We start from the raw sequence: 14,542 nt of genomic DNA, 5'->3' as shown, positions 1-14,542 counted from the left end.
ATATTGAGATTTGACCAATGAAGAAAAATATATAAATAAATATTTTTTAAGGGTATAAATATCTTTACACTATTTGTTCTATACTAGACAGTTTTAAAAAAAAAGATAGAATTAATTAATGATGGCAAATAAATAAACAATGTTTTTAAAGGCATAAATGTCTGCAAACTATTTATCAAAGTTTGTTTGAACTTAAAGTATGGATAAGTATACTCTTAGGGCCTGTTCCGATGACTGAACTCAGCTGAACTGAACTGAACTGAACTTATTAATTAGTGATTTTTAACTACGGATTAGTGATCTTTGATTATTTATTACTATACATATGTGTATATACAAATGTACATATTATTATTAATATTAATATTATTATTATTATTATTAATTATTGATGATTATTATTATTATTATTATTATTTATTGATTATTATTATTATTGTTGTTGTTATTATTATTATTATTATTATTATTATTATTATTATTATTATTATTATTATTTATTGATGATTATTATTATTATTTACTGATTAATATTATTAGTATTATTATTTCAATTATTATTATTTATTGATTATTATTTTTTTTATTATTATTATTATTATTATTATTATTTATTACTTATTGATTATTATTATTATTATTGTTATTATTATTATTATTATTATTGTTGTTGTTGTTGTTGTTGTTGTTGTTGTTGTTGTTGTTGTTGTTGTTGTTGTTGTTGTCGTCGTCGTTGTAATAAGAGCTTAAAAGAATGAAATTTGGCTTTATATCATTAGTAATATCATTAGACGTAAATTAAGAACCGAACTGAACTGAACTGAACTAAACTGAACTGAATTTCAACGGAAGAGAACAGACCCTTATAGCCTTAACCTTTATCATTTATAAAAACAACACACTACCGAAATTTAATTTAAAGTTCAATTAAAATAGTGGATTTTTTTAGCACATTCGAGTAGCTATAATTTAGGTGATGATTAAGTACACAATAAGTATCATCAGATAATTTCCAAGTATCCCTTTTTCCTCCTTTCTCTCTCCAAAACCCTAGCCTCCATTATTGAATTTTGAAAGGGCTTCCATAGATTTTAATCGGTGGAAAGCCCCAATCCTTGTTTCTTTATTGTTTTTTTAGGTTTATAATAATACTTCCTCCTTTTAGGAGGAACTTTTCTCCCTCGAAAGAAAGGGTTTCCGATCTCCTTCGAAAGACAAGGGTTTTTCGACCTCCTTCGAAAGACAAGGTTTATCTTCTCTTTTCGAGGGAGAAATTTCTTAGTTTTGAATCCATGGTAGCAGATCTAATGGATTGTCGTGAAATTATTTCGTTGGTGAAAAAAGTTATCAAGTTTTCGAATACGAACAGATGAATCAGAAGGAAATCATCCTCACGGCTACAATGGATCGTTAGATTGTCTCTCCAACAAGGCTGTAATTTTCAGCGATATAAGCGGGAGATGCTCCGCAGTGCAAGATTTACTCGGCGATCGTAGTTTTTATGAAGGAAAATTCTATTGATTCAATATCTTATGTATTTGTTAACGTCGAATCTCTATTGTAGATGTCGTATGACTTTTAATTAATGAAATATTTTTGCTATTCAAAAAAAAAATATCATTATTAAGACTTAAGAGAAGCATAATACAAGATTATACAAGTGATTAACAATGCAAACTACTTTAATATAAGCGTATGAATGTGATTTATAAATGCACATGCATGCTATATATATATAGTATGAAAAACTCCCGTTTTATGCCTCGGAGTTTCGTTTCTTTCCATTTGAATTAAACAAATAATAATTTTCATTTGTCAACTTGCTTGATTTGTTTACTATGTTGACTCATTATCACCCAGTTTACAAGAATATTCGTGTCAGTTTTTCGGTTTAATTATTAATTAATTTTCTTCAAGAAGGGTTAATGATTTTACATAAATAATAATACTTCGTACGTACTTCCTAAGGTGAGCCGTTCCCCCATTAAACCTATAGGGCTATAGTTATATAACATTAATGTATACAATAATGCATTTGTGTAGGTAAGCTTTGTGATAATCTTAACAATTATGATGATTCTGTCTTTCATGTTGTGCCAAGTAGAAAGCTGTCTAAACTTATTTCTTCATCATCACGAATTCACGAGATTGTGACAATATGTCATGTATATTTTAATCGATTTCAATGTTATCACTACTTTTTGGTGTTGTCTATAGGGAAACAAACGGAGTAGCAAATTAGCTGACATCAGCATTACTTAGAACGTAAAGAATCTTATATTAAGCCAATAAGCGATTTATATTACATGCATGTAACTGATTAAATTAATGGTTATTAGAAGGCAAACTAGATGATTTCAATCACCTAAGTGACCTCATTCCAAGGTGTTGTTTAGTCCGTGGGAATCCTATATAATCACCCTAGCTTTATCTTTTTTGGGTATGAGAAAGTTTAAATTACACGATTCTGTCTCATTTTTCGGCTGATATTTTTCCAAAATTGAAATGGATGTGGGAAGTGACTCTCGGAGTCATGAAAGCTGTTATATTTATCTATATCATTGTAACAGGCCAACAATAAGTTTCCAAAGTCTCAATGATGAGTTTGATTCAATGGTCGTCAGTCTATTTTGTACATCTATTGTAATGGTAGTTGTGACTTGTAAGAGATAATTATATCGTAAGTTCGTAACCGCCAACTAGGCATTCCAATCCATTAAGATGATATGTACTCCTTCCATCCCCTTATTTTGCCCCTTAGGTGCATGATGTTCACTTTATTAATTTTTGGTTGTGTAAAGTTGATAAGAGAGATTAATGGTGGGTCTAAAATATTGTTTGTGAAAGGAAATAGTGATTTGGATCCCCTATAATTGTATATGGTATGAAGCAAAATAAAGAGATTGCCTAAAAAGAAAAGTGGAGCAAAAATTTAGGAAAACTCATACAGTAAAAGCCAAAGGATTTGAATATTTGATCAATTCACATTATAATTAAGGGCACCAACTCCATGCTACTATCGTTTCGCTGAAATAATTCAAGGAAAAATTTCATCATTATTATATGCATTATGGTCATCAAAGTTCAAACATTCTTGGACTTATGTTTGATTAGAGTTGTCTAATCATAGAGTATTTTTCATCACCTAAGTTCCTAATTATTGATGAACAACTTTGACAAATTGGATTTTTATACATGCTTTAATTTTTATCTTATAGAACACTGGTTTTGTTTTTGAAATGATATGAACCACATTTTTAGTCCAAACCTTCTTAATTATCAAATTAATATCCTACTATTTACATTTAGTAACAAAATTTGTAAAGAGCATCTTATACAAGAAATAAGTAATATAGTACGGTGTAACAAATTTCGTAAAGAGTGAATGAAAAACGTATTATCTTAGGTGTCTGGTGTCTTTATCATTGTGCAGAGATTCTCCTAATATTTCGTACCTTATATATATACGAAGTATTTTTTCAAAGTTAGTAAAATTAAAGCAAAGGACAGATAATTATATTATGATATCGAGTTTGTAACGAGTAGTGGAATTTAAGAAAAAATTAATTAATTAATTAATTAAAGGAATAAGAAGAGTATGTTAAAAAAAATTGGTCATGCAAGCAACTTATCATGTTAATGCTTACAAGTATGATAAGAAGTATATATGATAATAAAACAGCTAGCTCGAGATTTGAGATCGATGAGATGCATTTATCTGCTGTCTTCGAGGAGGTGCCATCTTCTTCAATTCTTAAGAAATACTCACTTATAATTAATTGGTTTAATTAAACTTATATTAAAGCCATAACTTTTGGTTTACATAGACGGGCAATATGCCACATTTTAGACTAATGCCTTGACTTAGTACAAATTTATTTAAATTAATCTATTCTAACTTTCCAAATATAGATATGTCTAGAGGGTAAGTACTAATACACTCTAATAGACCATTTCAAGTTATGTTTGTTCCTGCTGATTTCTGCTTCCGTTGATGTCCGAGGGCTGGTAATGGTTTACCGTCCAATTGCTCACCTACACAGCCAATACAGATTAGCTAACCCGGGGGTTATCCGGGAATAACCACTCCGATGCTAAAGTCAGTACCTTTGTGAGAAGAAAGTGAAAGAAGAGAGAGAAAGTGTTTTAGAGAGAGAGAGAGATTCTACCTTTGAAGTGAGGATTTGCTTGGGTATTTATAGAAACACAACCAAGCAGGTGCCACCTATACAGGAGGATGGCACACTGACCTTGTAAATAGCAGGTGCCTACGCGGCACCAAGAAACTCTCCACGTGTCAGAGGGACATGCCACGTTCCTAGAAGCAGCTCTCCACGTGACAGAGACTGATGCCGGTAAGGACATGAATTATTAAATGATTAACGAGGGCTTTAAACTGCACGACACTCTTTTACCGACATATTATAGATGCTACCGGTATATCCCGTATAACTAGCCCCCCAAGTGAGGACGTTAGTATGACTGACGTGCTCACTTGAGATCGAACACTGTGCTGGTACACAATATACTATACAAGAATGACGAGAAAACGAAAAGATCTACGATTTTGGCCCCTAAGTGAGCAAATTGACGAAAGTACTTTGCTCAATTTAAGACGAAAAAATCTACGATTTGCCCCCAAGTGAGCAAATTACCGATAGGACTTTGCTCAATGTAAGACGAAAAAATCTACGATTTGCCCCCCAAGTGAGCAAATTGCCGATAGGACTTTGCTCAATGTAAGACGAAAAAATCTACTATTTGCCCCCCAAGTGAGCAAATTGCCGATAGGACTTTGCTCAATTTAAACTAAAACCGAAAATAGTAGTGAATATGGTTTCACTTTATTTGAATTTTTTCCTCAGGATTTGGCGGGAAACTTAATAAAATAATGGGGCACGTGTCAGTCATCAAAGTAGGGTGTTTTTGAAAAGGCGTTTTATTACAGCCGTTGGATGACATGCAGTAAATGTCACATCAACCGTTTCATTTGGACAATATAAAATAGCGAATTTCGTACTCTTGACCCTTCATTTCCTTTGCGAAAAAATTTCGAAAAATATCTACTTCATTTCGCTCGTAGTACGCACATATTTCTGCGATTCAGGAGTCGATTTGTCAGAGGTTTGTTCAGTTGTGTTGTGACCGGTGTTTGTAAACGGAGGACACTTAATTCCCGAGTTACGCTTTCAAGAGTTGAGTTCAAAAGAGGTAAAAAACCCTAACTTTCTTTTTCGATTTCTCACTGGTTTGTGGTTAAGTAGATTTTGCGTTTATTTCATTATTTGTGAATTTCTGGTTCTGGAATGCGTGCAAATACGGGTAAAGCCAGTGAGGCTGAACTCTGTACACCCTTAACTTCTGTAGAAGAAAGAGAAGCTTATTACCGCCATAAGTTTCTGGCTGACGCCGAGAAGGCTTTGCGTCCTACCAACCCCGATATTCCGGAGGACACAGAGATTGCCGATGTTGAGCCTATTAGCGTTCATTATCATTTGAGGTCAAATTTAGATTTATTTAATCAATACGACACTAATATTGACAGGATGCCGAGAACAAAACACACCAATTACCAACCTGAGGTTGGTGAGAGCAGTAGACGCTCTAGTGGGGGAGAAGATGATGATCCTGGGCATGAAGCTTCGGATATTAGAGAAGAAGATATCCTGTCAGTAGAGGAAAGTCTGGAACGACAAGGAAGTAGGGGTGAAAACATTGGTGATGAGGAAGATGAAGAGCAATCAGAAAGGCTTGGGGAGGGAGAAGATGATGACGAAGAAGACGAGACCGACGAGGATGTTCAGGCCGACTTCAATCTTGCTGCTCAGATTGCAGAAGAGGAGCGACTCGACGAGGAATACGACTCATATCAAGATGATCCGAAGTATCTAGAACCCTAAGAAATTCCCAGCAGCTATGAGATAACTGAGTCAGTTGTGGATCCGGTATGGTTGCAGACAGCCACCGAGAAAGACTATTGCCAACATGGCAAACGCTTCTACCGTCTTCCTAACGGCTATGAACTGAGACTACCAAGCGAAGGTCAAACGGCTTTGGATTGCCCTGCCGGCCACATTGTCGTGTATGCAAAGCATTTAGAATTTGGTTTACGGTTTCCACTCCATCATTATATCGAAAAAATATTCAGGGCTTGGAACGTTTCAATTGCACAGTTAACGCCTCCAACCATCCGAAACATAGTGTCTCTTGTCTGGGTTATGATATTTATGGACTTTCCCCTTACCCTGAACTTGTTTCGGAGATTGCACTGGATCAAGAGAGATAGCCAGTCACCCGGATGGTGGTCCCTTTTTACCGCTCCCGATAAATGCACTGTGTGGCCAAAATTGACCAGTTGCAAGAATTGGAAGAACGAATTTTATTTTATGAGTGTTCCCGACGATTTTACTGTCCGTAGGACATTTCATCACCCACACAGCATGTTCGAGACCATACGGTCGAGAGCGTTAGGAAAGATGGAGAAAAAAGCTTTTAAGTGGTTTAATTGTACATATGTTAGTGCTGGTAAGAAGAATAAAGCTGTTCCGGGGGTGTGGCTGCCCCATTGTAATTATATACTGGGCAACGCCCCTCTTTCTCATGTCGGTCTCTGCCATACCGATGCTTTTGGTATGGAAACATTTATAAATTATATACATTTATTTATATTTATCTTTACTGTACTTGCACTTTGCATTTGGCAATAAATTGACAAGTGCTTTGCCTGCTGATTCTCTTACCTGCCTGCGTACATCTTACTTAAACTTGTTTCTTGTTGTTTTTTTTAAAAAAAAAACGCTTATGTTTACCTTTATGGTGTCTGTTTCTGATGTTTCTTATCGGGGGTGTTTCCACCGCCAGGTATTGACAAACTTGACTTCAGCCGGCTAGGGCTGTATGCTGACGGGTGAGTGAAGAAACAATGCCCAGATTGGCCAAAGAAGTCATACGACACCCTTCCTGTCTTCGCCACCAGAGCCTCTAAAAGAAAAAGAACGAGGCAACAAGATATGGCTCCTACCGAACGTGTTACCAAACCCCGCACCCTAGCTGTGAAAAGGGGTGGAGGGAATGCGTCTAAGAGGACATCTGAGTCCTCCGACCGAGAGCAACAGAAAAAGCAAAAGAAGCATGATGGTGATGCGGAACCCTTCCAAAAGGATGCACAAGGGACCTGGCCGGAAGGGGTCGTTAATTTGGAGGACGAGACCGATCTCCATCCGCCGAAAAAGCTGACGGTCACCTTAAGAGATCCAAAAGGTCTTGGGGTCAGCAGCGAGGTCAGAACCGGCAAGATGGCCAGCATTGAAAAGCCTCCAAGCAAGGAGACAACAATTGTCTCGGGGCGCACTGGCGGCCCTGGAAAGAATGCTTTCGTCCCGGCTCTCGTCGGTGACTTTATCGAGATTCCTCATGTTAGAATCCCGGCAGAATTCGCTGACGAGTTTGTTGTGCCCTTTGGTGCTGCTGGTGACCCATGGCACCCCAGGATCAATGTTAATCGCGGAGAGTCTGTTCTCTGTGACGACCCTGTGACTGGCGGAAGCATGGGGTGGAGGGTACTCAAGGACTTGGCGACGCCAGTCGACAGGCCTGCCAACCGCGTTGCTGCTCCCTGCGGTCGGCAGATGAACAACATGCTCCGGGTAAGACAACATTCTTACCTGTAGATACGTATCATTTCTATGTTACATATCTGTGTTATTTATATTGTTGTTTATATCTATTTGTATTATTATTATATTATTATTTTTTTTAACTAACGACAATTTCTGTTTATCGTCAACTAGACCGTCAACTCTGCTGTCGAAGTGGTACACATGTACCAGCATTATCAGCGCGCCACCGATAACGCCGAGACCAAGCTGAAAAAGGCTGACGACGCTTGCAAACTCGTCTTCAAGGAGCGCGATAAGGTTAAATCTGATATGAAGACCTTGCAAAAGCAAGTGTCTGAGCTAAACAAGAAGCTGACGGACCAGGAGCAGTTACAAAAGAAGGTAGCCAGCCTCGAGCAAAGTCTGAAGGACGAGAGGGAGGTGAAGGCGAAGCTGGCCAGCAAAGTTGAGGAAATGGAGCGTGATAAGCCGGGAATCAGGCGTCGAGCTGTAAATCGGTTCTTGCAGACCGACCTTTATGCCAACTTGCTGGTTGACCAGTACACTGGCGGTTGGGTCTCTGCGCATCGCTGTGTGTGCAAAGCTGAGGGGTGGGACTCGACAAAATGGCAGGCCGTCGAGAAGGATTTTAATGAAGAAATGAACCACTCTCCTACCAGCTATGAGAATGAATACTTTGACGAGCTCCCACCGCATGCTGTGATAACAAACTTAGACCCACGCAAATTGCCAGAAGTAGAGTTTGATGACGGCCTTATCAGTAGCCCTGTTACCACTCATGCTGGTAAAGATGGGTCTGTCGGTCCCTCCAACGATGAAACTGTGAAAGAGCCCGTTAACGCGGCTGAAACAACAAAGGAGGCCGACAAGAATTAACAAGGAGGGCGATCATCGTTGGACTTTTATATTTGTCTGTATCTGTATCTGTGCTTCGAACAATTATATTTGTCTGTATTATGCAACATTTTTCTTTAATCCGTTGAATACTTATCTGCGTATGTCTGTATTTAAAACAATTATCTCTCAGTACTTAGTTTATTTGTTTCTTTACCATAATTCTTACTAGCGTGCGTATTTTGTTTATACTATGGTCATTGCTTACCTTTTAAATAACACTTGATGAATGCATGTCTTGAATCGTTTTTTAGCTATTCTCTCGGTTTTTAATACAAATTTACTTTTTTCGGCATTTTAAAGTTACACCTGTCGGCATTTTATTTGTAAATAAAATTTTGGAAATAATGCCCGTATTCAACTCTGTTATCGGTATTTTCAGGTTATACCTTACCAATAGTACTCCCCGAGTTTTTCGGCAAAATTTATTCGTAAATAAATTTTGGGAAAACTCTGTAATGCCTGTATTGAATATCAGATGTGAAACATACCGAGATAAAGTATCCAACCTTTGTCAGGCTGAGCAAAGGCAGTGGATCAGACCGCACTTTCAACTCCCCTTGAGGTCCATTATTACTTCATTTCATTATTTTTCCCTCACTTGAACGACCGAGTCAGCTAGCTAGGCTGTGGTCAGATCGTATCGAAAGTAGGCAGAGTTACTGTATTTCATAGGTATTAAAATAGGTTACAATGCTAGTAAATTCCATAAACATACGTATGACAACATGTCATCAAAATTTATATTACACAACATAGAACACATTTAAACTTCACATGAAATACTTCTTTAACACACTAGCGTTCCAGACATTCTTCAGGGGTACTCCTTCAAGGGTCATAAGCCAATAAGACCCTTGCCGGAGTGTTTCATATACTTGGTAAGGCCCTTCCCAGGTTGCAGTAAATTTACCCTCTGCGTTCCCTTTGCCAGTTACGGCCGTTCTACGCAGAACTAAATCACCATCTTCCATGGGCCGATAATTGACGCGCCGATTATAAGCGTGGATCATCCGGTTTTTGTATGCCGTAGATTTTATGGCGGCCGTCAGCCGCACTTCCGGTAGAAAATCCAATTGCTGTCGAAGCAACAAATCATTTTGACTTTCGCAGAAGTGTTGTACCCGGAAAGTAGGTAGTCCCACTTCTGCCGGAACCACTGCCTCTGAGCCGAAAGCAAGGTTGAAAGGTGATTCCCCCGTAGTTTCTCTTGTTGTCGTACGGTTGATAACTTGCTATTTGATACGATTTTAGGGTGTTTTGAGCCTAGTTTACTTGATATAAATTGCGTTTTGGTTCATTTTTACTCTATTATTATGCAATTCTTGTGTATCCTATGCTTCACGGTTTGTTGGTGTTTTTGTTGAGATTCTAGGTTCAAAAGAACGGCCAAATGGAGCCCATGGATACAAAGCCGAGGTTAGAAGCAAGAAGATGGATGAAAGAAGCCAAGGAAAGGAGCATTATAGAAGAAAAGATGAAAAAAAGGGGTTTAGAAGACCCTGCACGGCTGTGCCAGACCTTGCACGTCCGTGCAGGAGGTTCCAGAAAGCTTCAGCAAGCTGCCAAGGCCTGCACGGCCGTGCTTAATCTGGCACGTCCGTGCAGAAGAGGGTGCACGACCGTGCCAGACTTTGCACGTCCGTGCAGAAGTGCTCCAGAAACTCAGAACATTCTGCCAAGGCCTGCATGGACGTGCCAAATTAAGCACGTCCGTGCAGATGTAGCTGCACGTCCGTGCCAATATCTGCACGTCCGTGCGGAACTGCTCGATTCTTAGCAGTACGTTCTGCCTCAATTCTGCCCCCTCTGCACGTCCGTGCCAAACTTGGCACGGCCGTGCTTAGCCTTGCACGTCCGTGCCAAATCTGGCACGTCCGTGCAGACCTGCAGTCGAACTCCTTCCTTGTTTTCTCCGTCCTTTTTATTTGGGGGTCATATAAATACCCCTTTAGAGCTCATTTGTTCGAAGGAGAGGCAGTTTTTCAGAGCTTTTCTCTTAGTTTGTAGTCTTAGAACATTAAATTCTCAAATCATTAGTTAGTTCTCAATTATTAGCTTGGAATTATTCAAATTCAATCATTGTAGAAGACAAAATCCACCATTGTTGCTCACCTTGAAGCTTCATAGTAACCATTTCTTACTCATCTTTTCTACTTCTCATTACTTTGTTGTTAATTATTTTCTAGTTCTTGCATGTTTTGGATTGTTAATTAGCTTAATCCTTAGTTTGAATTTGTTCATGAATTGCTTGAAATCTTTAATTGCTTTAACCCCCATGGATTGTGAGTAGTCTAAATTCTAGGGTTTGGGCAAAACCCTCAATGTAGTCACTAATTACTTGTTGCATGTGCTAATTTGGTTGTTGTGGGATGTTAATTAGTTGAGCTTAAGTGGTTTAATTGCTTAGTTCTTGTATATGGCCATTGCTAGAACTATTTATCCAAGCTTTCTCAACGAAGGATCGAGAGATGAACTTGAGTTAGCTCCCTTATGCTTGATTGACCCGAAATGCCATGAGAATAGGGATTACCGGTCAAGGGAATGTTTATGTCATCGTGATTATGCTTTAACACTTGTTTTATGCTATGTAACCACGAGAGTAGGTCGTATTCATGATTCAAGTAATCCCTCTAGCTTGAGAGAGTAGTTGGGTGCTTTAGATGACTTCCCCTAATTTATCCCATTAATTTACCTTGATTGTTGCATGCTAATTGTGATTTGTGATGAAGTTGAGTGGTATAACCCAAGCCCTAGATTCCTCTTAATATTGTTAACCTCCTCTTAGCTTAGTTGAATTGTGTTAGAAGAAGTTACTAAAAACCAACCCAATTTAGAATTCGTTTAGCTTATTTAAACGGTAGTACTCGGTGGTTGATTCAACGCCTCTCTTGGGTTCGACCCTTTCTTACCCTTACTATTGTTAGTGAGACCAAGATAGGAATTATCATCTTTGGTAGGCTCGACGACGGCCTACCAAGTTTTGGCGCCGTTGCCGGGGAGGCAAAGTCACATTGAATGTATTATTGTTGAATGAGACTAGATGTGTGTATATGTATAGTAGTTTTCTTACCTTAATTTTTGTTTATGTGTGTTTAAATTGCGATAGTCATTGCTAACGTTTTTCTTAGCTTTGTTTGACTTTCCATGACACGAAAGAGTAAGCAATCACCGCTTATTCCCGTTGATCCAGAGCTAAATAGGACTTTGAGAAACGTGAGGAGACTCTTGCAAGGCACACCCGAGTTTTCCATTGTATATTCGGATTCCGATCCGGAAGAGGTTTTTGGAACTAACGAAGAAGATAACATGGGAGAGAATCCTCCTCAACCATTTTTAAGAGACTATGACCACCCCAACGCATTCCAACTTCGGAGTGGCATACGTCTTCCCACCACAAATGCAAACAACTTTGAACTTTCACCTCAACTCATCCGTATGATTCAAAGCGATCAATTCGGAGGTAGTCCTCATGAGTGTCCTTTTGCTCATTTGGACAACTTTCTTGAGTTGTGTACAACTATCAAGCAAAACAACATTTCGGAAGAGTTCATCTGTATGCACATGTTTCAATTCTCCCTCCGTGATAAAGCAAAACATTGGTTGAGAACGGTTGAAGAGGGATCATTGAGTACATGGGACGAAGTCACTAGAGCCTTTCTTGGAAAGTATTGTCCTCCGGAAAAGACCGCCGAACTAAGAAGAAAGATCACCAATTTCAATCAAGACATTGATGAAACATTGAGTGAAGCTTGGGAGCGTTTCAAAGATTACACAAGGAAATGCCCCCACCATGGTTTTACATCATGGATCATTGTACAAAGCTTCTATGACGGTCTTACTCCTATTTCAAGGGCCAACCTTGATTCCGGGGCTGGTGGTAGCCTCAAAAAGCTATCGGTGGACGATGCATACAAGATGATTGAAGAAGTGGCCAAGCATTATGCATATGGAGGTGATAGAAGGCAACCTCAAACAAAGAAGGGCGGAATTCATGATCTTAGTGCAATAGATCTTATTGCATCAAAGTTTGATATGCTAGCTCACAAGCTAGATCAAGCCACCCTCACACCCTCAAGCTCTTCCTCGCAAGTCATGTCTTGTGAGACTTGTGGAGGAAATGATCACTTGTCCTCTTATTGCAACTCAACGAATCAAGAGCAAGCGGCGGCAATTGGGCAAAGGAATGAACAATACTCCCAATCCCACAATCAAAGTTGGAAGCCCCAACATAACACGGGATGGAAGCAATACAACCAAGGCCCCCTACAAAATAACTACAACCAAAATCAAACCCAACCTCAAAACCACTACAACCAACCTCAATCACAAAACCAACAAGCTCCATACCGCCATCCCAACCAAAGGGATCAAAACCACCAAAGATCACAATATAACCAACCCGCTCCTCCTCCTCCACCTCCTCAAAAGACTAGCCTTGAGTCCGTTCTTGAAACTTTCATGACTCAACAAATAAGGAACAATGCGGAGATGAATGCAAACATCCAACAACTCCAAGCACATAATAAGATAATGGAGGGCCAATTGGCTCAAATTGCACAACAAGTTGGAAGTTCATCCTCCAATCCTAGTGGTCACTTTCCAAGCTCAACGGTAGTGAACCCAAAGGAGCAAGCTAAGGCTATCACTTTGAGATCGGGAAGGGGTTATGAGGGCCCGGTTATGAGTGAGGAGGAGACACAAAAGAGAGATGAGGGAGTTGTGGTGAGAAGTGAGGATGATTTTGAAAATGAAGTAGTTGAAGTTGAGAGAAAAGAGCAAAAGAGTGATGAGGGAGCCATAAAGAAAGACGAGGGAGATGAAGAAAGAATAGAAAATCCCCCTATGAGAGTATATAAGCCCCCCATTCCGTTTCCTCATAGAATTGTAGAGAAGAAGTTGAATGAGAAGTTTTCAAAATTTCTTGAAGTCATGAGAGGACTTCAAGTGAACATCCCCTTTCTTCATGCTATGTCACAAATGCCTACCTATGCAAAATTTTTGAAGGATCTTCTATCCAACAAGAGTAGGCTTGAAGAGAGTGCAACCATCTCCCTTCCTAAGGAGGTGAGTGCAATCATCCAAAACAAGCTTCCCCAAAAGCTTGGTGACCCCGGTAGTTTTGCTATACCGGTTAAGGTTGGAGATCTTGAATCAACAAATGCTTTGTGTGATCTTGGGGCTAGTGTTAGCCTTATGCCTCTCTCTATGGCAAAAAGATTAAATCTTGGGGAGATTAGCCCCACCAAAATGTCAATCCAACTAGCCGACCGCTCGGTTAAAGTCCCATTGGGAGTCTTGAAGGACATCCCAATTCAAGTGGGGAAGGTTCTTGTGCCTTGTGATTTTGTAATCATGGAGATGGATGAGGATTTCAAAATTCCTCTCATATTGGGTAGGCCCTTTTTGAAAACCGCGGGTGTTAATATTGACATGAAAAAAGGGCGGCTTACCTTAAATGTTGGGCATGAAAGAATCTCTTTCTCATTTCCGGAAACGTTGAATGACCCCATGGTTAAACAAGTTCATCGGGTTGATGTTTTGGTTAATATTTTGAAAGAAGACATGGAGGAGTCACAAGATGAATCGACTCATGCTCCGGAGGTGAAAAAGCAAGAGAGGGCCAAGAAGAAAAAGAAAAACAAGATCAAGTTGATAGACAAGATGTTTGGTTGCATTTCTAGTGATGATAGCAATATTATTTTGCCTAAGGAAAATGGCAAGTGTGTGGGAACAATGAGATGGGTCAAAAAGGTGTGCCTTGACCCTCCCTAATTTTGGATAGGGCAATGTCGTCAAGCTAGTGACGTTAAAGAAGCGCTTCCGGGAGGCAACCCGAATATTTTTGTAGTGGATTAACTTAAAAAAAAAAAAGAAAAAAAAAAAGAAAAAAACAAAAGAAGAAAAAAAAAACAGCACAAAGTGCATGTCTTCCAACAACAACCAACAGGAACAAAGGTACCAAGGAGGTTCAAGCGTCGAAGAAGACCCGATCCTTGAGTTAGTCTTCTTTCTCCTTTTTTTTTATG

General features: G+C 39.0%; 2 protein-coding genes across 2 annotated transcripts; both read left to right on the top strand.

The window, feature by feature from the left end:
- Positions 1-5,306: 5,306 nt before the first annotated feature.
- LOC110731164 (glutamic acid-rich protein-like) lies at positions 5,307-5,900 on the top strand. Its single transcript, XM_021910996.1, has one exon. It carries the CDS (start codon positions 5,307-5,309, stop codon positions 5,898-5,900), a length of 594 nt encoding a protein of 197 aa, XP_021766688.1.
- A 5,922-nt stretch (positions 5,901-11,822) lies between these two features.
- Positions 11,823-14,288, top strand: LOC110731163. The gene is made up of 2 exons (XM_021910995.1): positions 11,823-13,486; positions 13,700-14,288. The coding sequence occupies exons 1-2, from the start codon at positions 11,823-11,825 to the stop codon at positions 14,286-14,288; spliced, it is 2,253 nt and encodes a 750-aa protein (XP_021766687.1).
- The last annotated feature ends 254 nt before the right edge of the window (positions 14,289-14,542 follow it).

The sequence above is a fragment of the Chenopodium quinoa genome, unplaced genomic scaffold (assembly GCF_001683475.1).
Source record: "Chenopodium quinoa cultivar QQ74 unplaced genomic scaffold, ASM168347v1, whole genome shotgun sequence".
Classification (NCBI taxonomy): domain Eukaryota; kingdom Viridiplantae; phylum Streptophyta; class Magnoliopsida; order Caryophyllales; family Amaranthaceae; genus Chenopodium; species Chenopodium quinoa.
Note: the sequence above shows the minus strand (reverse complement) of the source record. Positions and strands in the feature narration are given on the sequence as shown.

Bases quoted from the DNA above. Each gene is read 5' to 3' on its own strand.
- LOC110731164 (XM_021910996.1), top strand. From the start codon at position 5,307: ATGCGTGCAAATACGGGTAAAGCCAGTGAGGCTGAACTCTGTACACCC.
- LOC110731163 (XM_021910995.1), top strand. From the start codon at position 11,823: ATGGGAGAGAATCCTCCTCAACCATTTTTAAGAGACTATGACCACCCC. The intron at 13,487-13,699 runs GTCACAAATGCC...TCTTGGGGCTAG, and splicing joins ATCCCCTTTCTTCATGCTAT to TGTTAGCCTTATGCCTCTCT.